This window comes from Berghia stephanieae, chromosome 1, assembly GCF_034508935.2.
Source record: "Berghia stephanieae isolate SIO BIC M18660-M18661 chromosome 1, UCSD_Bste_1.3, whole genome shotgun sequence".
Taxonomy (NCBI): Eukaryota; Metazoa; Mollusca; class Gastropoda; order Nudibranchia; family Aeolidiidae; genus Berghia; species Berghia stephanieae.
In genome coordinates this window covers 6177305-6204804 of record NC_088360.1, presented here as the reverse complement: position 1 = coordinate 6204804, position 27500 = coordinate 6177305, and the positions used below count along the sequence as shown (strand labels likewise).

The 27500-nt window shown below is 37.0% G+C and overlaps 1 protein-coding gene across 3 annotated transcripts in view; it reads left to right on the top strand.

The window, feature by feature from the left end:
• Window positions 1-27500, top strand: part of LOC144966699 (regulator of G-protein signaling 7-like) — a 211838-nt gene that overhangs the window by 126865 nt on the left and 57473 nt on the right. For all 3 annotated transcript variants that reach the window (XM_078903464.1, XM_078903482.1, XM_078903473.1), the window contains exon 6: window positions 21445-21551. In XM_078903464.1, coding sequence (XP_078759590.1) covers window positions 21445-21551 — 107 coding nt within the window. The remainder of the gene's footprint in view (window positions 1-21444; window positions 21552-27500) is intronic.

Here is a 27500-nt window from a genome sequence, read left to right as displayed (position 1 = left end):
CTTTACCTGCTTATCCTTGGCAAGCCTCTTAGAAATGCAGGTACAAAATCTTATAAGATTAGATCTATTTTTGGTCGTCTCTTCAGGTCTGAAACATTTCCCTCTTATCGCTTTGTTTACATTATTTTATGATGATGATGATGATGATGATGATGATGATGATGTTTTATATATTATTGTATATTATTATCCATTATTAAGTATTATGAATTATCATTATTCTATATTATATCATTAATTATATTATTATTATTATTATATTATTATTATTATTATTAATTATTATTTTATTATTATTATTATATGTATTTTATTATTATTATTATTATTATTATTATTATTATTATATTATTATTATTATTATTATTATTATTATATTATTTATTATTATTATATAATATGTTATTATTATTATTATTATTATTATTATTATTATTATTATTATTATTATTATTCCATGTCGTGCAAGGAGAAAGAAGATTTAGGCTAATTTTTTATTCGTCAGCGACGAACAGTTAAAATGACCCAGAAGTTGTCCAAAATGAAAATAAAAACTGGCTAACACGTCTTTGATCTCTCATGTTTTACGTAGGTATTATAGATATTATGACTCGTTTTAATCCATTTATATTTTAATACACAGATATACGAGGCACTGATTATTCCGATATATTGAAATATAATTGTGGTACCTGGGGCCTCACAAAAAAAAGAGCTTAGACTAGTAAGTTTTGATTCATACTACCGCAAATAATTGCATCGCGTAATCCGAATCTATTGGCCAGAGACAATTTCAAAGACTGATCCAATGAAAGAACCAGGGTCCAACGCCTGAGTACAATAATAAAAGAACAGCGATGGAGGCTATTTGGTCACATCTTACGTCGAGCAGATAACATCCAAGCCCAGACTGCAAGGACAGAATATTTCCTACTCGGCAACAAATATGTAGGGAGACCACCAACACCAATAGTAACTGCCCTGAACCAGGATCTCTCTACATATATCAGAAACGTCTGGATTCAGATGAGGCCGAATTAATCCCTGAAGAACTAAGAAAAACTGCAGTACCCTTCGTACTAAAGTTAAAACAAAATCTTGACAGCCTCAAAACTCTGACCCAGGACCGTGATTAATGGAAACAATTAACAACGTAGACGGAAAGAGCAGCTATACTCATCGAAGTTTAAAAATCTGTGGCTGAATCAAACAATTCTCAGCAATCGTCATTCATACTGCGAGGCTTTCTACTTATTTACTTACTTACTTACTTACTTACTTACTTATATTTTCATTTAAAGAGAAAAAAGCAATTTGTAGGGGCATGTGCGTCAGACAAAGAAGTTCATTCGTTCTTATCAGCTTTAAAAAAAAAACTAGCTATACCTTCTTAGAACTTAAACAAAAAGTAACTTGGGAATGGAATGACATGACAAGACGTTTTTTTATTTGATGCAGAAACACTGCTCGTTGGCAATCCTTATAATGATATTGTTGATGATGATGATGATGATGATGATGATGATGATGATGATGATGATGATGATGATGATGATAATGGAGGGGGCGGTGGTGGTGTTGGTGGTGGTGTTGATGTTGTTGTTGTTGGTGGTGGTGGTGGTGATAATAATAATAATAATAATAATAATAATAATAATAATGATGATGATGATGATGATGATGATGATGATGATGATGATGATGATGATGATGATGATGATGATGATGAAGACGATGATAATGCTTGTGGTGGTGATTGTATGCTGATGATGATGATAATAATAAAGATGATGATGATGATTATTATTAATAACAACAACAATAACCATAATAATAATAAAAACTGTTCATCGGCCAAAATAGCAATGTTATCTCGCGTGTTTGACGTGAAGTGGCTCAATAAGCCGGTCCCAGAGATTAATGTAACACCATTACCGCCGTACACTGACAAAACACTGCATGCTTAGATTTGCCCAGAAATCGTTTACCTCAAATTACAATGAATTAAGAGGACAACCAACCTGTCCAAAAAAAAAAAAAAAACACTTTAAGAGACTTTGAAGAAGTTATATATTTCAAATGTTTACGAGCTTTAAATGAGTTTAGGGTTGTCTTATTTCATTGATGTCTGGAACCAAATAAGTCGGGTCAAAAATTTTAACAGACGTTTTTTAGTCAGCGAATGGCAGATTAAAGATGACGTATGCCGGCGTCGAGGACACGGCTTTGGTCTTTTTTAGAGAGGACTTAGTATGTAAGGGTTTGTTTTTGTTTTGTTTTTCTCATTCCCCTCCCCAACCCCTTTTCCATTATTTTTAAAATATTTTTTTGTCAGACTGATACTCCCAAATTATATAGTCAATGACGTATGTTGTCTAGTACCAAATCCCCTCTACCCCCCCCCCCCCCTTCCCTTTCTTGCTCCCATCCCAAAAGTATGCTTTTATTTCGTCCTGCCCCTGTTTTTAAAATGGGTCAAGTAGAGATTTTATCTAACTTTTAAAATATTGTCGCCATTTTCCTATCCCCTCTCCCCACCAAAAGTAGTCGGTTCTGTTTTATGACAAATTAAAAAAAAAAAAAAACAAACAAAAAAAAAAACGCTAACCCCTCTTCCGCACTAGGACAGGACTGTCCCGGGACAGTCCTGTCCCAAATCTGTAACATATAGAATTTAGAGAAATCTTCCGCACCTATTGGGACGGGACAAAACAGTCCCGTTGTGTCCCAGGCCGTTGTGAAATGCTACAAAATCAACGGGACAGGACTGTCCCAGTCCCGTGTTCATATCGTTTGTGATAGTAGAAAAATATAGCAGACTTCCGCACTAGGACAAAAAAGTCCCAGACTTGGCGGCGCCGTGTCAAAATTGAAATGCCTGTCTTTATTTTCTGCACTACTACTACTACTACTACTACTACTACTACTACTACTACTACTCTCTCTGCTGCTGCTGCTGCTCTACTACTACTACTACTACTACTACTACTACTACTACTACTACTACTACTACTACTATTTCTATTGTTGCTTCTGCTGTGGCTAATGCCACTAATATAAGAATACCTACATCCCTTATATTTTGTATTTATTTCCAATTCCATTGTATTTATTTCCAACAATAGTCCACACTTTATTTTAGTTCACTTTCTATACTGCATTACACAGTTCCTTCCTTATAAATTTCTATTGCTCTGTTTTAACTCGCGCTTCCTCACAAAGTAGCAAACAATTTCCTGCCCATCAATGTTTTTGTTTATGCATCTTAACAACGCCACTACCACATTATCTCATTCGTCTGTAGTTTTTAATTCATCATGTGTTGTTGATGAAGGGGAAACCCGAAACGTCCATTTTATGTTTTCGTATATTAAACTGAAGCTTACATTCAATTTCACAGTTATAATTTATTTATTTATTTCAATTCTGAATATAAAAAAGCAAGAACAATTCAAAAAATAATTCTATGTGATGAAACCACGTACAGAAGGCATAGCAACATAAATATTTTCGGCAATTTAAAAACGTATGGTTATAAATATAATTTAAGAAGTGTCACACTTTGTGACACAGCAGTAACGTGTCTAAACCGGTCGCACATCTATTCGGTAACTTGTGGGATCAATTATCTTTATCGTTATTTATTTCGGGAATTCTCAATGAAAATATTTTTAAGTAAGTCCTTCTAAGCCACTTGGACTCATTGTAAAACAAAATTAAGTCCTTTAGAGCCTTGTAGCCAATGGTGCAGGAGTTATTCCGGTTTCAATAGCGTGAAGCGGACAATTAACGTATTTGTTTGAAAATTTTTGAACGGGACGCTAGTCTGTAGTCTATCGCAGATTACTATCCCAGCTTGACAGGTACCCTTTTACACCTGAATGGAGTGGTTGGAGTAAATTTTCTTGCTCTAGAAAGTACAAGTTGGCTTCGGTCGGAATCGAACACAGAACCTCTGAGTCCAGAGTACAACGCGCTAACCATAGGCCATCTTGCCTCCTAAGCTTATAAATCCGGAACTTATCCATGTTTCTGTGGCGTTGAGCAGACAGATAACAGTTTAAAATTTAAAATAATAAAATTCATTTTTTCATCCAATAGGGGAAATTTTTCTCGAGGGTCTATTCCAAGGTAAGACTGGAATAACCCAGGCGTCAGCCGCAATGCAGCGCCGCAAATTTAGCTAGGACAAGGTATAACCAGGTGTCAGCCGCAGTGCAGCGCCGCAAATTGAGCTAGGCGAGGTGACTTACTCAACTGATGCCTTTCGGGTACGAACCATGCTGACTTTCTATTATCCTCTTGAATGATGCTAGTCCGTCAAAGATTACTTTCATCCGCGAACTGGTACTCATTTGCACCTGGGTAAAATGAGGTGATTCCAAGAAAGCCATTTTAAGATAAGATCGGAGATCACCATAGAGTCTACGGAATTGACCCTTGAGCAATCTTTGGGTCATTAAAGGATGCACCCAATATTGTTTTCTCTTTCAATTTGTCTTTTTTTTCCACGTGGTGAAGCACAGAAATATGCAACCTCTATTTCATCCATTACTAGTAGTAGTAGTAGTAGTAGTAGTAGTAGTAGTAGTAGTAGTAGTAGTAGTAGTAGTAGTAGTAGAAGTAGTAGTAGTCGTCGTCGTAGTCGTGGTAGTGGTAGTGGTAGTGGTAGTAGTAGCAGCAGCAATAATATTACTCTTGCTATAAGAATATTTCATGATTATATAAATCTTATGAAAACAAATCCCATTGTACAGTGTAAAAAATCATTATCGTCATGTCGTATCTTATGTTGATTCATAAAATGTGAATTATTAGAGTTGCAATTGCCTACACATAAACTTTTGAATCTTGTAAAAAAAATAAAAAATAATGGATTCGCGCAGGTGTGTCCTGGGACAGTCCTGTCCTAGTGCGGAACCCCTTTTGAATAGAAGTTTTCTCCAGTGGGACAGGACAAATTTGTCCCGGGACAGTTTTGTCCTAGTGCGGAAGGAGGGTAAAACGTGTGCCAGTATAATATACCGCAATATCCACAATTCTAAAATCGTCTTACAATGTGACCGAAGCCAACAGCAACTCTTTAAAGGGAAGGACGAAACATCACGAGTGTATGGCGCTATTACAATTTTCTTTTCGACAGAGGCAATGCTGTTTACCGATGAGGTACCCTATTTACAACTGAGTCTGGTGACAGAAGGTTAATGGAGTCTTTTTCAAGGACGCAACTTTGCGAGGCTCAGTGCAGACCTCAAACCAGGGAGCTACAAAAGGTTCGAGGGAAAATGTTATACCACAAGCCCACCAAACCGAACACAAGAAGAGTTCTTTAGAGCAGACGATGGTCTGATCCAAAATGCAGGAGCCTTAGCAATCTCCTTTGTTCGTTTTACACCAGAAACGAGGATAGATTTCATGGGCCGTATCGGTGTAATCATGAGATACGCCAGTCTGGAATCGTGGTTCCATTTAACCCTCTCCTTACCAGCCATTTTCAAACTTTTCCCCAAAACTTCACACCCACCCAACACTAAAACAGACATTTCTTACTCAAACAGAAAAGCAACAAGCGCATTCTATACATAATATTGTTTGACAATATGAACTTTATTACATAATGTCAAGTTTTGATAACTATAGCAAAAAGAAATAAACACTTGATGAGAAAAGTGACGGTTGCATCGTAACAAATGTGACGATTTTCCAATAGGCTGTAATGAGATGGTTAAACCAATTAACTGCCGTTCTATGGAAAAACACGTATTTAAACATTTGTCCAGAACACTCGCAAAGTCCCAGGTTTGAGAGTTTTAGCCAAGATGCTAATCATTTATTAAATTAATCGACATTTGAAGAACGAGTTTTCTGGCCACAATTTTAAATACATGTTTTTCAAGAGTACTGCAGTGAACTTGTTAATATGCCAGGTTTTTATAGGAGTAAAATGTATATAAATCAAAATAATGATACATTACATTACACCTTTATTCGTCTTCAATACTTTACCAATTTGGAAGAGTTTGTTGCGTAGGAACAAGAAATTGTTTCTCATCGGTGTTTTTATCTGTATTTTTATTAACTTATTTTAACTAGCGATTTCATAAATGACATCATTACCTACAACCATGTGTTCATTTACACCTGAGCTGATTAGTGCAATTTACAAAGCTTGAATCATCCGTCTGTGTTGTGTTTCTGTTCACTCTTGAAAAAGAAAGAAAATGATGAGTGTGCGTGCGAGAGAGATGAAAAATAGAACAAGATCACGTCAATTGAAAAAAAGAATCCATTTGTTTATTTTATTTCATCATTGTTGAGATAGGGCAGTAACACATAATATTTGGTTATTCCTGCTCTTCATTGAATCTGATAAGACTCATTTTATCATAAAAACCATTCAGTTTTTACCTGTAGGAAGGGGATCTGCTTTTGTAAAGGCATGATCTGACATGGGTTATAGCGATAAGCTGGAAAGGCCAATGACGTGATGGTAAATCAAATCACACTCGTTGTCTTGTGTCTGGTTTTTTGTACAGGCTTGACATGACAGGTTAAAACGATTCGATATCGAAGCGTTGTAGGTGACTTTTATGTGGATCTGAAATGGTTTACACAGGTATATAATCTGACATGGGATATAGCGATTCGTTACCTGGGCATTGTTTGTCGCCCGTAGGTGGATCCAGACTAGTATTCCTGTATTCTCTATGGGTGGATCTGCTCTGGTCTCCCACGGGATATAATCTAACATGGGTTAAAGCGAATTGATGCCCAGCATTGTAGGTCACTCGCATGTTGATCGGCTCTGGTTTGTACAGGTATGTGATATGGCATGCGCTAAAGCGATCTGATGCCTAGGAGTCGTAGGTCACTCGTATGTGGATCAGCTCTGGTTTAGGACTTAACTTAAGCCCAGTTGGAGCATAGACCATTGATGATGCTTCGCCATTTCACTCTTTCTTTGGGCGTCGTCCCCACTTGCTTTTATGTGCATCAACCCCATGTGCTTCCTCCATCGCGCTCTGCGGCTGATACCCCCCCCCCCCTCCCCCTTGCCTTATTTTTCCTTAGGGGTTACATACGAAAGTCTGCCTCGTGATGTTGCAGGAAGTTTTTTTCTGTGTATGGCCAATCCATCCCCCCGTCTGAGTTCTGATTTGTAATTTTGCAAGCTGTTGGTTGTCACCGTCCTAAAGATCTTCATTCCTGATTTTATCAATTCACTTTATGTCCCGAAATATCCTTCTATTTGTATATAATATGGCATTGTTAAAAGCAATCGATGCTTAGGCATTGGAGGTCACTCGTATGTTGATCGACTCTGGTTTATACAGGCATCAAAGACTAGTAGTGGTAGTAGTAGTAGTAGTAGTAGTAGTAGTAGTAGTAGTAGTAGTAGTAGTAGTAGTAGTAGTAGTAGTAGTAATAGTAGTAGTAGTAGTACTAGTACTAGTAATAGTAGTAGTAGTTGTAGTAGTAGTAGTAGTAGTAGTAGTAGTAGTAGTAGTATAGTAGTAGTAGTAGTAGTAGTAGTAGTAGTAGTAGTAGTATAGTATAGATAGTAGTAGTAGTAGTAGTAGTAGTAGTAGTAGTAGTAGTAGTGCATCAACCCCATTTGCTTCGTCCATCGCGCTCTGCGGCTGATACCCCCCCCCCCCTCCCCCTTGCCTTATTTTTCCTTAGGGTTACATACGAAAGTCTGCCTCGTGATGTTGCAGGAAGTTTTTTTCTGTGTATGGCCAATCCATCCCCCCGTCTGAGTTCTGATTTGTAATTTAGTGGTTCATCAAAGTCTGTTGTCTTCACTATGTCCAAAGATCTTCTATTTCTGATTATGCATCAATTCACATTTCATGTCCCGTATCTGTCTGATTCTGTATTATAAGGCATTGTTAAAAGCAAGATGCTTAGTATTGAGTCACTCGTATGTTGATGACTCTAGTGTATATAAGTCATATTAGTATAGTAGTAGTAGTAGTAGTAGTAGTAGTAGTAGTATTGTTGTGTAGTAGTGCTATGTAGTATAGTAGTAGTAGTAGTAGTAGTAGTAGTAGTAGTAGTAGTAGTAGTAGTAGTATAGTATGTAGTTGTGTAGTAGTAGTAGTAGTAGTAGTAGTAGTAGTAGTAGTTAGTAGTAGTAGTAGTAGTAGTAGTAGTAGAGTAGTAGTAGTAGTAGTAGTAGTAGTGTAGTAGTAGTATAGTAGTAGTAGTAGTAGTTAGTAGTAGTAGTAGTAGTATATAGTATGTAGTTAGGTAGTAGTAGTATAGTAGTAGTAGTAGTAGTAGTAGTAGTAGTAGTAGTAGTAGTAGTAGTAGTAGTAGTAGATAGTAGTAGTAGTGTGTAAGTAGTAGTAGTAAGTAGTAGTAGTAGTAGTAGTAGTAGTAGTAGTAGTAGTAGTAGTAGTAGTGTAGTAGTAGTAGTAGTAGTAGTAGTAGTAGTAGTAGTTGTTGTTTTGTTGTATGTTGTTGTGTGTTGTTGTTGTTGTAGAAGTATATCATATAGTAGACTAAACGAACGATATATGTCGATTTAATAGTTGTATTGGGAAATATCGTTGTTGCTTTTCTGTTGTTGTTCTTCTTCTTCTTTTTTTTTATCATTCTTTCTTCTTCTTCCTCTTCTCTCTACTTTTTCTCTTTCTTTTCTTCTATCTTCTTCTTCTTCTTCTTCTTCTTCTTCTTCTTCTTCTTCTTCTTCTTCTTCTTCTTCTTCTTCTTCTTCTTCTTCTTCTTCTTCTCATTTCTCCAAGGGTTGTGTATTTTCTGAATCGCTGCAGTATAATATTCTCGGATTCTTCCTCCTCCTCACCACATGACGAGCAGACCGGTGACTGTGTAAGTTTCATGCGTCTGTGCATATACTTATTGAGTCTTTTGTGCCCTGTCCTGAGGTGGAACAGTATTACTTGTTCATGTCTGGGCAGCATATGGTAATCATCTGAACGCATTGGTTTAGTATGAAGGCTCCTAATTGTGTGTTGTGTATCTCTGAAATTATGAGATATGTTTTGTTGTTCCTTTTAATTCAGAAAAGTGAGTGGAGCAGGCACTTATGTTGGTAACAACAAGAGATAAGTGAGTAGGAAAGTGCCAGAAGACAATAGAGTATACAATTTTTTTAGCTCATACGATAGAGTCACGCTCTCACCGGCCAGGCGGAGTTGTCGTACCAGTAAGGTCGCGGGTTCAAACACCCATCACCACCCTTCACCGCCGCGAAAAAAAGTTTATTCTCTATTGTCTTCTTTCACTTTCCTACTCACTTCTCTCTTGTTGTTCCTTTTACCAGCATTTTTTGTGAGTCTATCAGCTTCTGAAGCCGTACTCAGTAAAGACACTTAATGACCAGAAGAAGTCCCAGGATTGAGAGTTTTTGCCAAAGGTGAGGATCATTTAAATCGATATTTGAAGGACGAGTTTACTGGCCAATATTGTAAATACGTGTCTTTCCTGAGTATGGCAGTTAACTGACTAAATAACTTCTTTTTCTTTTTCCCAACTCAATCAAAACGATGCGAATTTATTATTCTTCTCTCTGTGTCTCTGTCTGTCTGTATCTCTCTCTCTCTCTCTCTCTCTCTCTCTCTCTCTCTCTCTCTCTCTCTCTCTCTCTCTCTCTCTCTCTCTCCTCTCTCCTCTCTCTCTCTCTCCTCTATATATATATATATATATATATATATATATATATATATCCGTCCTCCTCACACGATCTTCAACTTGATCTATCAAGAAGTCTTTCGTCCATCAATCTCTCTTTTTGCTTATCGATCTCTCTCTCTTTCTTCTTCTTCTTCTTCTTCTTCTTCTTCTTCTTCTTCCTCTGCTTCTTCTTCTTCTTCTTTTTCTTCTTCTTCTTCTTCTTCTTCTTCTTCTTCTTCTTCTTCTTCTTCTTCTTCTTCTTCTTCTTCTTCTTCTTCTTCTTTTTCTTCTTCTTCTTCTTCTTCTTCTTCTTCTTCTTCTTTCTTCTTCTTCTTCTTCTTCTTCTTCTTCTTCTTCTTCTTCTTCTTCTTCTTCTTCTTCTTCTTCTTCTTCTTCTTCTTCTTCTTCTTCTTCTTCTTCTTCTTCTTCTTCTTCTTCTTCTTCTTCTTCTTCTTCTTCTTCTTCTTCTTCTTCTTCTTCTTCTTCTTCTTCTTCTTCTTCTTCTTCTTCTTCTTCCTTCTCTTCTTCTTCTTCTTCTTCTTCTTCTTCTTCTTCTTCTTCTTCTTCTTCTTCTTCTTCTTCTTCTTCTTCTTCTTCTTCTTTCTTCTTCTTCTTCTTCTTCTTCTTCTTCTCTTCTTCTTCTTCTTCTCTTCTTCTTCTTCTTCTTCTTCTTCTTCTTCTTCTTCTTCTTCTTCTTCTTCTTCTTCTTCTCTCTTCTTCTTCTTCTCTCTCTCTCCTCTTCTCTCTCTCTCTCCTCTCTCTCTCTCTCTCATTATTATAATATATATTATATATATATATATATATATACCCCCCCCACACACACACACATATATATATATATAATATATATATATATATATATATATATATATATATATATATATTATATATATATCACCTATTCAATCCTTCTCCCTCTGGATGTGTTGATATTACTCTGGTCAATTTTGACAAATCGGATGAGGTCCATAGAGAAAATAGTTCCAGTGCTATTATCATATCCGGCTTCCGTGGAAATACCATGATTGAGAGTGTTCCTAGGAGGGGAGGTGTGTGACCCCTGTGATCTGGATGTGACAGAGGTCAAGGGTCAAGGGCTGTGGACTCTGGGGAATTATATCTCATCTTAAGGTGCCTAATGGCCCTCAAGGGTGGCCATCTATGTAACAGGACTCTTGTCCTAGCCTGTCTTTACTCAACTGATCCCCTCGTTACTGCTTGAACTGAATGAACAGTAACAGTTTGTCACTTATTCTAATTTCAGCCTTTTATTTCAGTTGTTTCTACAACTGCCCCTGTTAACAGTTGCACATACTTGCTCTTTTTTTTAGCGGTTAATTCTATTTAGTTTCACCTAGTTGTCAATATTTCAGCGGTTTATAATATTATTTCCGAAGACCGAAGCCTTATTCATTGCTAGTTCAAATAATAAGACAGATCCATCTACACTGGCACTGACAATCAACGATAATGACAAAATACAACTCACAACATCAGCAAAAAATCTCGGCATCACCTTAGAGAGTGATCTGTCTATGAACAAACATATTAACAATGTGAGAACAAGTGCTATCTGCATTCTAAGAAATATCAGAACAATCAGGCCATTTATTAATAGGGAAACTTGCAACAAATTGGTAACATCTTTGATATTCCCGAAAATGGACTACTGCAATGCACTGTTTGTTGGTCTCACAAAGGACAAAATAAACAAACTCCAGAAAATACAGAACATGGCAGCCCGCGTTGTACTACAGAAAGACAGAAAAACTGCAGCTCCCGAATTACTACAGCAGCTGCATTGGCTGCCAGTGGACCAGCGGATTAAATATAAATCTTCAAATATCGTTTTCAAATGCCTGGAGGGCTCGTCACCAGCATATCTCTCAAACCTCGTTGAACGGTATAACCCACAGCGATCGCTTCGATCAACGAACGACCTCAAATTGAAAACACCCCGCTGTCGAGTGAAGGCTGGTGAACGCGCCTTTCAGCATTCTGGTCCAAGGTTGTGGAATTTATTACCACTAGAGATACGTTCTTCGTCTTCACTAGAGGAATTCAAGCGTCGATTGAAGACATTCTTATTCCGACAGGCTTTCTTTTGATTATGTGTATAATTAGCGTTGTTCGTGTACTGTGTTAGGGCTTCATGATTAAATTAATCTATGTTATGCGCCCAGAGCCCTCCTGATGAAGGGATGTTTGGCGCACTATAAATCTATACCATTATTATTATTATTATTTCCAGTTGTTGTCTTTGAACTGCGGTAGACGCTCGAGGTATTATGGACTTTTCTTAAAATAGACCATTCATAAAGATTTTCTTTGAAGATGAATGAAAGGAATCATACTTCTTTGATTTTTTAAAGGAAGTTTAATGAGATTGTCTACTTTCAATTCCGTCTTCATCTTCACAATGTTCCACTGTGGCATCTCCAAAGTTTATGATTGTGAAAACATTTTTCTTAGATTTTTCCCAACAGTTCTAGAAATGTAGTTTTATCACGGTAACAAAAACAATACAATCAAAGCTGGCAGGCACACGTAGAGGCAAGGTAGAGAATCCCTTTGTTGTCTGTTTGCTGTTTTCCTTTCCTCGTCTAAACGATAGGTATGGGTTGGCGTTGCATTCTTATGTCCAGGATTTCGATCTTCTCCAGTTCCGATTTGCTTTGCAACCCTTGAAGCGCTGGCATTGGGTATGAGTGTATGAGTCGGTATTTCCAAAAGCAAGAGTTCAGAGAAATCCTCTTATTGGATATTTCATCCTTTTGATTTGATTGTTTCTGATCGACGTTTATGAAGGTCTGACATCCGAACCGAATGATGGGCCAAGTTTAACACTGTTGTAATTGACAATATTTTGCGTCCTTTTTAAAAAAAAGATTTCCATTCCAACAATGAGCCCACAATGAAATGGATTATCAGACCTGCAAATAAGTTCACGTCGTTCCGGTTAGATGTAATCTTTAGAGAAATTATTTAAACTTCTAAACGATCTTTTGTATCTAAATAGAATTTGATAAGGTTAATTGGTTTATCGGACCTGGTCGACACACCCAGCTTTATATGGATTTTCCAGTACTACTGTATGCTTCTCTTCTTCTCTGCCATTGTGTATTATTCGAGGACATTGACATGGCTTTTTTTTCTTTCTTTTTATTTGATTTATTATTTCACCTATCTTTATTTTTATATTTAAACACAACGAATAGCATTGAATTTTTCAACAGAATTTCATTCAAATGGGGAATTCCCGTTTCCAAACGATCATATCCAGAACATCCATGTCTATTCCAAAACAAAAACCCCTTCTTAAAAAATAAAAACCCAGAATATTACATTCGCAGGCGTCCATTTATAATCATCCCCAGCCAAAGAAATTATATATAGCGGCAACTTACGTCATAACTCAAATCCATTCAATCGGGCACGTGACCCCCCCCCCCCAAGATAGAGATAAGCACTTGGTATCTTTCGAATTATTTAGAAGTGGCATCTTTTCTCCTCCGAACAAGGAGACTTCAATTATTGCCTTCATTATTCACGTTCCTCTTGTCTTTCTTTAGCCTACTTTCATTCCTCTTTAACTTTTGTTTTGTTGCACACACGCGCTCACACACACACACACACACACACACACACACACACACATATATATATATATGCATCGCCACACGGACGCTCATATTCACCTCGCACAAACACGCACACAGACACACAAACAAACACGCACCAGCAAATCCATACCCCCCCCCCCCTCTCTCTCTCTCTCTCTCTCTCTCTCTCTCTCTCTCTCTCTCTCTCTCTCTTTCTCTTTCTCTCTATCTATCTATCTATCTATCTATCTATCTATCTATCTATCTATCTATCGATCTTTCTTTCTCTCTCTCTCACTCGTTCTCCTCTCCCTCCCCCTCCCTCTCTCACTATCTCCCATGCACACAAACACTGACACACACACACAAACACACACACACACGCGCGCGCACACAAATGCATACACCCACACAAATAGATTCCCAGCGGTAAAAATGTCCATCACTATAATTCCAGTAGGAATATCAAGCGACATTAAGGACGGTCTTGAGCATAACCTTGAGCATCTATCAAGTGCAATAGCTACTAAGCGTGCTCAAAGCGCTTTACAAGGGGTCATAACACACATAACACACACATAATATGACGCCAGTTAGGCGATATTACAATTTTTACCGACATAAACAACGCTGTTAACGGCCAGGTACTTATTTTGCACCTGAGTACGGTAAGAGAATGTGAGTAAAGACCCTTTTCCAAGGACTCAACTATGCGCCGCTCAGAACGAGATTCGAACCCAGGACCTTCCGATCCGAAGGCGAGTGTCATACCACAAGTTAACTGTCGTACTCTGGAAAAACACGTATTTAAAAATTTGGCCAGAAACCTCGTCCTTCAATTATCCATCGATTTAAACGAACCTCATCTTGTCAAAAACTTTCAAACATAGGACCCGCGAAGTCCCAGATTTGAGTGGGTTTTTTTTGCCAAGATGAGAGGCCGAGGGTCATTTAAACCGATGGATATTTTTGAAGTACGAGTTTTCTGGCCAAATTTTTAAATACATATTTTTTTCCAGAGTGCGGCAGTTAACTGGTTAAATGACTTAATTCAGTTTCAAAGGATTAACTTTTGATAAGTAGCTTTAATCCTGACACCGTAAGAGTATTAAGGCCAAGTTCTGACCTCTGCCTATTGTAAGACTGACCTGATTTTTAATCCATTAGCCACGATCGATTAGCGGCCGGCCAGACGAACCTGTCAACGAAGCTAAGCACTCACCAACGTTCAAATGGGTTCAATCCAGACAGCCTGATGAGTGATGACAAAGGCCAAAGGGTTATGTCGTCTCTTGATTGCAGTAATAATAATAATAATAATAATAATAATAATAATAATAATAATAATAATAATAATAATAATAATAGATGATGATGATGATAATAATGATAATAATAATAATAATAATAATAATAATAATAATAATAATAATAAATATAATGACAATAATAATAATAATAATAATAAATAATAATAATAATAATATAATAATAATAATAATAATAATAATAATAATAATAATAATAATAATAATAATAATAACTTAAGAGAAAGAAGCTAGGCCAATGTTAGGATCAGGAAGATAATAATTGTAATTATTCAATAAACGCTCAATATCACGGGGAATTTTAATTAATTCGAGATTCTATTGGTATTCATGAATGTTCGTTTATATCATCATCGAGAAGAGGAGGCGCTCAACTTTACCATTCATGTGTCTTGAGAAAAAAATAAGTACGCATGTGCCTTATGTTTACAACTTAAACCATGAATTACAACAATTAGTCGTGATCTCTAGCTTCCCCGCGCCTACCTACGATTGGAATCTAGAAGGAAGGAAAGCCGTGACGTCACACCCAATTTTCCGGTTCCAACATCCTTGGAAATGTATATGTAACCAACCTTCGGGCGAGGGAATAATAATGAATAGGTTACACAGGTGGCATAACTATTTTAGTAGCATGGTGTAGAGGCAGATTCTTAGGATAACGGGACGTAAAAGAGCGAGGATAGACGATCTTTATTGACGACCAGCATATAATATTTAGACTAGAAAATAGGATGCCACCACTCTGAAACCAGAAGATCATTTACACAAAGTATGTATTTCAGTCCTCCGGAAGAGAGATTTTACACTCCCAATGAGATTGGAACTAGTTTTTTTTGACATCACACGTTCGTTCACTATCGTTGACACGCCGTAAAGTATGAACATTTGGCATTTCTTTATCTAGATGTAGAAAGTATTCTTAATCTTTTGAAATCTTCAAAACAAACAACATCAAATCAATGCGATCATTGTCACAGATTTTCTTTTCTATTTCACTTCAGAACTAGCAGTCTTGCAGCGTCATTGAAAGAACTTTACAACCTGTGTTGCTATGAATTTTTAATACTAGGAATTCTCAGAACAGTTTTTTTTTTTTTTTATCTTTCGCTCTTTTTAACATTCGCTTCTTAAAATAATCTCGTCATGGTTCGCTCACTCACGAAGCAGTGACGAGAAAAGAAACTTCAATGTCGAAAATAAGAAAGACAATCATGCCGGATGTGCGTTTTGAGGATCTAATCAGATTAATATTTAAATCTTTTCGTGACAGCATGGCAATCATGCCTTATCCTGTAATTGCTCTTCAATGACAAAATGGTTTTTTGTATCTTGGTCAGAAGACTTTCACTGAATAAAGATGGATTTAACTGACCTCCAATGTGCCAGAAAGTCTCAAATTTTAGACCTCTAAAGAAGTCTTCAGTTAGATTTCTTTGACGCGTCAGATTCGTCTTACTCAATCAAATAATAAGTAACAGTTCTCTTGCCAAATATACAAAGAAAAATTGTTTCGTCATAATACAGCAATTGTATCTTTGCCATGCTTTCCTCTTTTGTCTGTTGTTGGAAGAAAAATTGTTAATTTTAGATGAAAGGGATCGTAGAGATAAGAACAGTAAAACCCTTGGTACCTGAACAAAATTTTGCACCTTCCTCCCTTCTCTTTTACAAAATCTAGGGAGTCTTCCAAATGATGTAATTAAAAAATGAAGACATGAAATAATGAAGAGGATACTTGTCACTTTGATCGCCTTAAGGATCAAAATATGTCCACTTGAATTTCAAATGTAAAGGTTATAATATAGATAGTCTCATAGGATTATTTCATGGTATCTTATTGATCCAGGTCGTATGAGTCATGGCGTCATCCACGACACCCTTTCATATTAAAGTCAAAATAGTTTCCACAAATAACTAACTATCCCGCGTACAATAAGAATTTTTTGTTATTTCGTCTTCTCAGTCAAGTTAGTTCAGAAAGTTATTTAACCAAGTATAATAAAGGACGGAGGGGGGGGGGGTCCTTTACTCCTAGTCTGTTTCATGGCGGATACTCTTTATATTTGAAGGGCAGCTTCAATCAGAGTACTTGGATACCAAAGCTTGGTGCTGGACTGTTATTTGCCTTTTGCCGCTGACGCTTTTGAAAGTTTGTTTCTTGAACAATTATTGTTTTATAAGAGACAAAAAAAAAGGAAGGCGAAACTGAGGTACCAGGACACTTCTTGCAAAACCGTTTCTTTCCAAATGTATAGGATGTTGGCACTATTGAGAGGAAAATTGGACAGAATGAATTTGATAATCCAGTGAAAGACGAAACTGTATTACAGTTGGCAATATGAGGGTTGATCAAATATGAATTGTCCTGAAAGAATCGTTCGATTCCCATGAAATTTTCAGGGAAAGGTTTCAACTTCTCATAAATTTACGTGACAAAATTGGGAACTTCTGATATTATGCACTTTTTTGTTACTTCACACCGAAGCACACAAATCAGAAATTCAACAATGTCAAAAGGAATCTATAGCAATAGAAAGAGGAAAGAAAACACTGTTGTAAAATTCTCGTAGCGTTTGTGAAATATAATTTTGAACAGATTTGTGACAGTGGGTGAAACCTGGCTCTGTAAAATATTATACCAATATGATTCAGAGATGAAATGCTACTCAAAGCAATGGAGAGAGAACCTGTGCAAATCCACCCCCCATCCCCCTCTTTTCCAAAAGACAAATCCATTGACGAGCCACACTGGATACTTACTTACTGATCCGAACCAGCGACCACCTGAGCTCTAGCCCTTCGGTCTTGTGCCATGACGTAGAAGTTAGACGTCTTTTGTAGTTGTTCCAGGTGACTATAAAGTGTGTTACTGATGCTTGGAGCCACTCTGGATAAAGATCATGCTGACCGTATTTGGGCACGTGGAAGGTATTATAATGTTCAACTATCTTCTAAAGAACATAATAATGAACAGAAAACATGACCGACAACTTTTGAATAGACCGAGTCAGAAATAAAACATCCAGGGAATCTTTGAAATGGAAATCTGATTTTGCAGGGCGATGTCTTACCGCAGTGTCAACAGCAGCAGATGATGAATGCGGGTTAGAATTCTTACCTCGTCCTTCCTCTTCACTCGATTAAGCCCTTTCAATTATTTTATATTCTTACATTGAAGAAATATTACAAACGAAAGCGTTTTGAAGATGAATAAGAAGTTTTCGAGCTTTAGAAGGCTGGTTTAAGGCCATATCCAAACCTTCTACTTTGAAGGACTTTTCAAGGTCAATGAGAGATGGCAGAAGTGTACCGCTCTAATTTGGGATTTGTAGAAAAAAAAAATGATCGTTAGTGAACAAAATTTCATGAGAATCGGAAAATTCCTTCATAATGCATATTTGATTAACCCTAGTAAAACTTTAATGCTGAAAGTATACATGCTAAATTACGCAGCTTATTTCCCTGACAGAGGTGTGTAAATGTGCGCTGGAATTAATATTTTCACTTTTCTCAGAGGTCCTTGTAAATAAATAGGGGATTTAAATAAGCGATGAGATATTGAGTACTTGGTCCATGTCTCGGATTTGGTGGCCTTAATATTTTCTGTTTTGTTTTGTTTTTTTGTTTTTAAATTTTAATTTGGCCGGAAAATGAAAACTTCTCCCATACGGGTATTTTAAACTTTCAATTTTCTGGTATCTAACGAAGATTGTAAATCTGTCGAGGTGGCTCGTTGACAATTAAAACGTCTAGAAGATTTTGTGGAGCTATTTCTATGATGTATTTATTGTAAGATGTTGTTGTTGTCCTGTGCTTGGGTGTTCCTAAAAAAATATCAAGCCCCAAGGAGATGTCACGTGTCTCAGTTTTTGGAGCGTGAATAGACGTTGCCGATTTCTCGCCATCTTATGAACAGGACGTAAGTTCATTACGAAAAGCTCTGACATCTCTGATTAATAACTTGTAAGTGGAAAGAGACGCCAGGGGAAAAAAAAAAAGACCTTAGCTGAGTAAAGTTGTTCGCGTGCGAATAGGAATGTTCTGCCTATTCCGTTAGAGGGCGTTCTCTACGTTAGCAAAACATCCGGTATGTGCGATATCCACACGATTTGGAAATGTTCTTTCCGTTAATGGGCATGACCGGTACCCGTTTGCTTAATGAAATGGCGTTGGTGTGGTCAAGGATTGTTTAATTATGGGGAGCGCATCACGCACTGGTCAAGGGTTCATAGAGTACATTAGAATACTCGTACGATATCGTTATTCTTAATTATAACATATTATATATAATCTTATTAATTACATTTATAGCTTGTGATTACACAGGATTTAAAACTATTAATTTAATTAAATACCAATTATTATATTGGCTATCTATAAACTCATCCATATGCACTTTGTTAGATTAATACATTTATATATCAATGTTTAATAATATGTATCTATATTTTGCCCATCTAATACACACACACATACACACACACACACACACACACACAATATATATATATATATATATATATATATATATATATATATATATATAAAATTCTACAAAAATATCCCTTACATCTGCTCCCTCCTTCCCTCCCTTAACTATGCTATGCATTACTCACAATTCACCCGACCACCACCGACCCCCCCCCCCTCACCTTCCCCTTCAATCCCACATTATACATTTATTCCCCCTCCCCACTTCAAACCCCACCCCCTTTATTTCATGACCATCACTAACCGGTGTTGCAATTCTCTGTCAAAACACTCTTTTTTAGAATTTTCCCAGAAAACATTTAGCTTGAATGTCGATTGATTAATATGGCCCTTAATATTTTTAAGTCTAAAAAAAAATGAAAACAAAGTAGTGTTAGGTTTTATAATAATTTGAGGGTCATTTTATAATCAATCGATAAATGATGTAAAAATATTTTTGAAACCAAAATGGGAAAATGACTCTTGTCAAACGATGGCAGAACGGCACTACCCACCCTTCATCATTTATTTATTCAAAATCTCCTTATCTCAATCATAATCGCATCCTCTGAGTAAGTGGCAGTGAATGGGATGGGAGAGTGTGTGTGTGCGTGTGTGTGTGTGTGTGTGTGTGTGCGTGTGTAGTGTGCGTGTGTGTGTGTGGGGGGGGGGGGGGGGTTGGAGAAGAGCCATCTCCAAAACAGAAATTAATTTTTTTTTTCTTTCTATCTTTCTTTTTTTTTAATCTTTTTTTTTTAGGATAGAATTTGGAGACAATGAGATTAAAATTTGGAAAGGGGGAGGGTGGGGGGGAGGAAATGGCAGAGCAATTAAAAGATAGAAGATTACACAGTTTTGCAAGGGCGAGGCAAGTCAATGCAGAGTGATAATAGATGGGGCGCTTGCTTTTCGATTGAAGTATCATGGGATCGAATCTCGGTGAAGACACCCGGACTTGTTCGACGAGTTCTGAGTCGACGAAGCCCAGGTCGCACCGGGTGTCTCTGTAAAATCATGGTTGATTGGAGTAAAATACAAGCTTGCTTGATCAGGGTTGAGTGTAGTCCACAGTCCAACATTTTATTTTATTATTTTGAATGAGTGCCAGGTTTCAAACAAACCAAACAATGAGCCACGTTGAAAGATTTACAATCTTCTTTAGATACCAGAAAACTTAAATTTTAAAATACCCGTATGGGAGAAGTTTTCATGGCGCGGCCAACTGGATTCAATTGTCCGGTGTCACGTCGCCCAGCAACGGCGGCCATCGTGGTTCTAAACAAAGAAAATCGGTACCTTTTTATTCTTCATGCTTGCTAGAACTTTTCATGTCATGTGATCAGAATGTGTAAAAGTGATCAAATTTATAATGTTTTTTTCCCCTTCTGGATACGCTTTTATGCTCGTCGGATAAATATTTCATTAGGGCGTCCGCCAATGTTCCGATAGTTCAGGGTCAGTTACTAAGTTACCATGCGTCATTACGAGGGAAGTGACGTTACGACTGTTGAAGGGTATTTTTTAAAAAAATAACCCCAAAACAAAACAAAAAAATCCAAGGTCATCAAGTCTGACACATGGACCAAGTACTCAATAAGTCATCGCTTATTTCATCCCTTGTTCTTTTATGGGGCAGCATGGCTCAACGGTACGGTCTTTGCTTCGTACCCGAAAGGTACCGAGTTCGATCACCCGTCGCTGCGCTGTGTGGCCTTGCGCAAGTCATCCTCGCCCTAGCTCACTTTGCGGTGCTGCATTGCGGCTATTGTCTGGGTTATTCCAGTCTTTCTTTGGAATAGACCATAAAGACAATAAATTTCCCCATGGGGATAGACCATAAAGGGAATTATTATTATTATTATTATTATTATTATTATTATTATTATTATTATTATTATTATTATTATTATTATTATTATTATTATTATTATTATTATTATTACAGTGTATGATTCCTTAACTTATTGTCTTGATATGACGCGACGAGATTTCAGATATATCTGGGAATCAGAAGATATGAGGTTCGATCCCAGTTAAGTCATGCTGACTTTTTTGGAATGTTTTTTTTTTCTTTTCTTTCTGCCTTGTCTGACATTATTTCATGTAGATGCGCATTTTGAAATTTTTATTTTACACCAGTGTCCACTTGAAATTCTTTTAATGGGAATAATATCTTTATGGATAGTATGCGCTTGGCTAAGAAGCTCACAACATTGCCATCCGGAAATATAACGGACCAACACACAAAACTATATGTAATCTCAACGTTTATAGTCTGGTTAATACAGTTTAGTGGGAATTACTCATAAATGGGGGTGGCAAAAAAAAAACCCAATAACAACGACCTGAGTGACGTCAACTTCGTTCTATCAATAAACTTTTATCACCTTCTTCCACAGTCGAGGCACTTCATCTAGCCCATTTGATGTCTTCCCATGGCTATTTTCTGCCCATCGATGATCACGTCCTGACGGTCAAAAACGACAACACCTATTACAGATTCCAGGTGAGTTGATACAGTGGAATTCGCATAAAGTCAACACTCTTAATGTCAACATCTCCTTTAAGTCAAAACTTGAGCTTGGGCTTTTTAAGAAGCGCAATTTCTACTAAACGTTCTCAAAGGACTTTACAAGGAGTCACTGGCTAACGGCAACACGTCACGACATGTAGAACGAGACATGACGCATGTTAGGCGATATTGCACATTTTTTACCGACATGGACAACGCAGTTAACGACCAGGTACTCATTTTACACCTGAGTGTGGTGAGAGGATGTGAGTAAAAAGCCTTTTTCCAAGGACTCAACCGTGCGACGAGCGAGGCTCGAAGCCAGGGCCTTCCGATCGGAAAGCGAGTGTCATACCACTAGACCACATAGCCACAGTCACTCTTGTTTGGTCCTAAATTTTCATTTCTTTACCTAAGGGTGTTCCATTGATAATGGGTGAAGTCAACCTATGCGGCTATATGGTCTTGTGGTATGACACTCGCTTTCGGATCGGAAGGTCCAGGGTTCGAGTCTCGCGCTCGGCGCATTGTTGAGTCCTTGGAGAGGGCTCTTTACTCACTTTCTCTCATCGTACTCAGGTGTAAAATGAGTACCTGGCCGTTAACAGCGTTGTCTGTGTCCGAAAAATTGTAATCTCGCCTAACATGCGTCATGTCCCGTCCTACATGTTAAATGTTACTGTTGACCAGGGACCCCTTGTAAAGCGCTTTGATCATATTTAGTGATTATTGCGCTATATAAAGCTTTAATTTTTTTTTTAACCTTCCTTTAAGTCAACCACCCTTTCCGGTCCTACGGTGCTGGCATTTTTAGGACCCCACTGTACATGTTCTATTGAAGGTATTACTAAACAACTCTTAGAGCATGTGGATTTTAAAAACTACAGAACAAGAATCAACATTACATTTTCAACCAAAAAAAAAAGGACAAAACAAATAACACGGATTGTTTCGGGATCAAAACCCTCCTTTATCAAGCGCAGAAACGATTGAAAGATTATTATATATTCTGAAACTGTTATATATTCATTGTTGTTCAGAACATGTTTTAGTGAACGCTGGCAAACACACTGCTATTAGTTTTGGTAGGAAAACGTTGACTCTAATTATCAATCGATTAAGATGATCATAAATTTGTTGTTGAAAGTCTCAAAGTCCTTCTTTTGATCCATGCATACATTTATTTATTCATTCATCAACCCACCCAACAATTCACCCATCCATCCATTGGTCCATACATCCATTAATTTATTCATTCATCAACCCACCCAATAATTCACCAATCCATCCATTGGTCCATACATCCATTAATTTATTCATTCATCAACCCACCCAATAATTCACCAATCCATCCATTGGTCCATACATCCATTAATTTATTCATTCATCAACCCACCCAACAATTCACCCATCCATCCATTGATCCATACATCCATTAATTCATTCATTAACCAATCCACCCAACAATTCACTCATCCATACATTGATCCATACATCCATTAATTTATTCATTCATCAATCCACCCGACAATTCACCTATCCATTCATTGATCCATACATCCATTAATTTATTCATTAATCAATCCACCCGACAATTCACCTAACCATTCATTGATCCATACATCCATTAATTTATTCATTCATCAATCCACCCGACAATTCACCTATCCATTCATTGATCCATACATCCATTAATTTATTCATTCATCAATCCACCCGACAATTCACCTATCCATTCATTGATCCATCGATCCACACTTTCATTCATTTCTTACTTCATTTGTTCATTCATTCATTTATCCAATCATCCATACAGTCGTTCCTTTATTTCTCAATTCACGCAACAACTCAAGATTCTATGTTACCGCCCATCCATACATAGATACAAAGATCAATTCATCCATCCATCCATCCATTCATCCATCTGTCCATCAATTCATCCATCAACCCACCCATCCATCAACCTATCTTGCCATCCATCCATAGACACATCCATATATCCATCCATTCATCTTTCAGTCCCTCAATCAATCCGCCCATCCACCCATCTTATCATCCATCATTCCATCCATTCATTCAACCATTCATTCACATTCATCTGTCTATCAATTCACCCATCTACCCACCCATCCAAATATCGACAGCAAATCAGGTTTTGTTTTGTTTTGTTCTGTTTTTTTTTTTTTCTTTCTTTTTTTTTTCTCTTCAAAGCAAGACAGCTCTTCTATCCTGACATCTTCCTCTTCTATTTTAATTTAAGCCTTTAAGACAGGATTCGAGTCTACGCTATCTTTATCAAACAGTAATATTATGCGTGCTAACTGCTGTCTTCGTGAAAACCGTTAGGTCTGCGGTTATGTTCAGATAAACATTGCGAGAAATATTTGTTTCTGAAATAAAACCCAAGCTATCTGTTAAAAGATTAACGAAAGTATGTGTTTCTTACAACTACCATAATCTCGAACTCATTAAGAACCAACCAGTTAGTTTCCTCTCCAACCCCTTATTGTATTCAATCCATTATGTTAGAAATTCGACACCGTTGTGAGCCGAACGTACATGCCCCCAACTAATTCAGGCAGGAGAAGAATGTAACATGGATTTTGAGATAATACTTGCCTACCTCCTAAACGCTGTTTAACGATTGTGTAGTAGTAGTAGTAGTAGTAGTAGTAGTAGTAGTAGTAGTAGTAGTAGTAGTAGTAGTAGTAGTAGTAGTAGTAGTAGTAGTAGTAGTAGTAGTAGTAGTAGTAGTGGTATTAGTAGTAATGGTAGTGGTACTAGTAGTATAGTAGTAGTAGTAGTAGTAGTAGTAGTAGTAGTAGTAGTAGTAAGTAGTAGTAGTAGTAGCAGTAGTAGCGGTAGTAGTAGCAGTAATAGTGGTAGTAGTAGTAATAGTAGTAGTAGTAGTAGTAGTAGTAGTAGTAGTAGTAGTAGTAGTAGTAGTAGTAGTAGTAGTAGTAGTAGTAGTAGTAGTAGTAGTAGTAGTAGTAAAAGTGGTAGTAGTAGTAATAGTGGTACTAGTAGTAGTAGTAGTAGTAGTAGTAGTAGTAGTAGTAGTAGTAGTAGTAGTAGCGGTAGTAGTAGTAGTAGTAGTAGTAGTAGTAGTAGTAGTAGTAGTAGTAGTAGTAGTAGTAGTAGTGGTAGTAGTTGTAGTAGTAGTAGTAGTAGTGGTAGTAGTAATAGTAGTAGTTGCAATGGTTATAAACAATTGCGTTAACGTTACATCTTTGGATAAATCACTTGAAACAATAGATAGTTTTTCTCCTTTCTCTGACAAATAGGATGTAAACCATAAAATTGTGGACTCTTCACTAATTCCGAGCCTTTGTTTTCAAATTCAATCACTACAAGCTTGGTATACTTAAAATTTCTTTTAATAATAAATAATAATGCTGAAAACTTATATAGCACTATAACTCCGAGACACCAGACTCTAAGCGCTTAAATTACAAATTACTTTGGCTGAAACATACTCATTCACACACACAAGCACACACACACACACACACATACACACACACAACACAACACACAACACAAACCAAACCTATCTTGCTTCTCATACCATCTACTAAAATCGAAACAAATATGTTTTAAGCGAACGTTTAAAAATAGACAAAGATTCTTTTTCATGAATGCTCTGCGGTAAGGCGTTCCAAATAGAGGGTCCGAAATGAGAAAAGGATCTCATTCCAGCATTTTTCCGAATTCGAGGGACAACTAGTTTTGTGGAATCACTGGCCGAACGTAAGGGGCGCGGTTTTGAATATCTTTCAATTAGTTCTGAAAGGTAGGAAGGGGCAGTACCTTCAAGACAACGATACACTAAAACACAAGCTTTGAATTTAATTCTTTTCTCAACAGGCAGCCAATGCAGGTCATGAAGTAGAGGTCCGGCAGAGTCGCACCTACGCTTCATAAATACTAGTCTGGCAGCGCTGTTTTGGACAATCTGAAGACGTTTCAGATTGTATTGCGAAACGCCAAACAACAGAGCATTACAATAATCCAATTTCGATAGTACGAGGGACACAACCAGGTGCTTGGTCACATCCTCAGATATGAACCGTCTAATGGAAGCAATCTTTTTTAGTTGGAAAAAGAGAGATCTAACCAAATTATTAACCTGATGCTCCATCGACAGTCCAGAGTCTAAGAATGTGCCAAGGTTTTTCACTTTGTCAACAATTTGAATAGAGGCATCCCCCAACTTCAAATCTGTTTCACTTTTCCACTTCCTGTTCCCCACATACAGCACCTCCGTCTTATCATCATTCAGTTTCAGTCTGTTCTCATTCATCCATTTCTTAACACTTTGGATACAATTTTTACTATTGGCTGATACTTCTTGTAAATTTCTCATATTGGAAACGCAGTACAATTGCGTATCATCAGCGTATTGATGGTAAGACAGACCAAAACTTCTGATGATTTTAGACAGAGGGCCAACGTACAAAACAAAAAGAACGGGTCCAAGTACTGAACCCTGGGGAACCCCACAATCAAGAAAGATTTCCTCCGATCTATATTCATCCACCGTAATAATCTGTTTACGATTAAACAAATATGACCTAAACCAATCAAGCGCTGCACCAGACACGCCATAAGTAATTTCAAGACGTTTGAGAAGAAGATTGTGATCAATAGTATCAAAAGCAGACGATAGGTCAAGCAAATTCAGCAAAGAACATGAACCATTGTCTATAACAGAGAGGAGATCATTAACAACCCTAACAAGTGCGGTTTCCGTCGAATGATGTTGCCTATAAGCAGACTGAAATTTTTCTTCAAGACAATTATTTTTAAGATGAGACAGTAATTGTTTCAAAACAAGCTTTTCTAAGATCTTAGAGAGAAAAGGAAGATTAGAGACAGGGCGATAGTTTTTTAAGTTCTCTTTATCGAGATCAGGTTTTTTCAAAAGGGGTTTGACATGAGCAACTTTGTAAATGTCTGGTACAGCACCTGACTGCAACGAATTATTAACAATACATGTAAATGGTGTTAAAATTACATCAATGCATTTTTTTAAAATGGCAGTATTTAAGGGGTCTAAATCACAACTTTTAGTTGGAGACGACATAATGCAATCACGTAAGTCAGCTTCAGTAATCTTTGAAAAATGTGTTAACGAATCACCATGAAACTTGTCAAATGTTGTAGGGATCGATTCAGACGAGAGTTCCTTCCTGATGGTTTTAATGTCGAATACCAGGGAACTTACGCAAGATAGCGCCTCACCTGATTGTACGTCTCACAGCTCAATCTCGTGATCTGTTCACATTAAATCAGACGTTTGCGGTCAGGGGATACATGCACGGGCAATTTGTTTCGGGACCATACACTTCCAGAAGAACACATACCTTTTTAACAATGACAATGTATAACTGTCATATTCCCGTCTTAGGGAGAGATAATTCTTACGGCTTCAACAGGTTCTTGGGTTTCTGGTGTATAGGGATCGTGTCCAAATAATTCAAAAAATCTCAAACGCTGAAGAAAGTTAATTATTAATTCCAGAATGCATGTAATCATACAAAATACATAATTTGAAAATTGATGGAGTAGTGAATATCATGCTATCAGTTAGTGAATACATACTTAAGGAAAATTTAATATAAAAAGTATAAATAAAAAATATGTTAAAAAATAAAATATAATTATGAAACAACAAAAGAACCTCCAACAAATGAGTGATGACTTTTTAAAATGCATTTCACGGAAAGGTCACACGACTACGAACAACACAAATTTGCAAGCGACTATTTTTCATTCATACATAACATAAACACTCCCATACACATAATATTCAAACACCCTCGCAAGCACTAGTTCACATGTATGCCTGACATATTCGGGTTATCTTCTTCATTCAAAATAATATTATTAATGTCTACTCGGCGAGCATCTCATCGAGCTAACAGTTCCCATTCGTCTTTT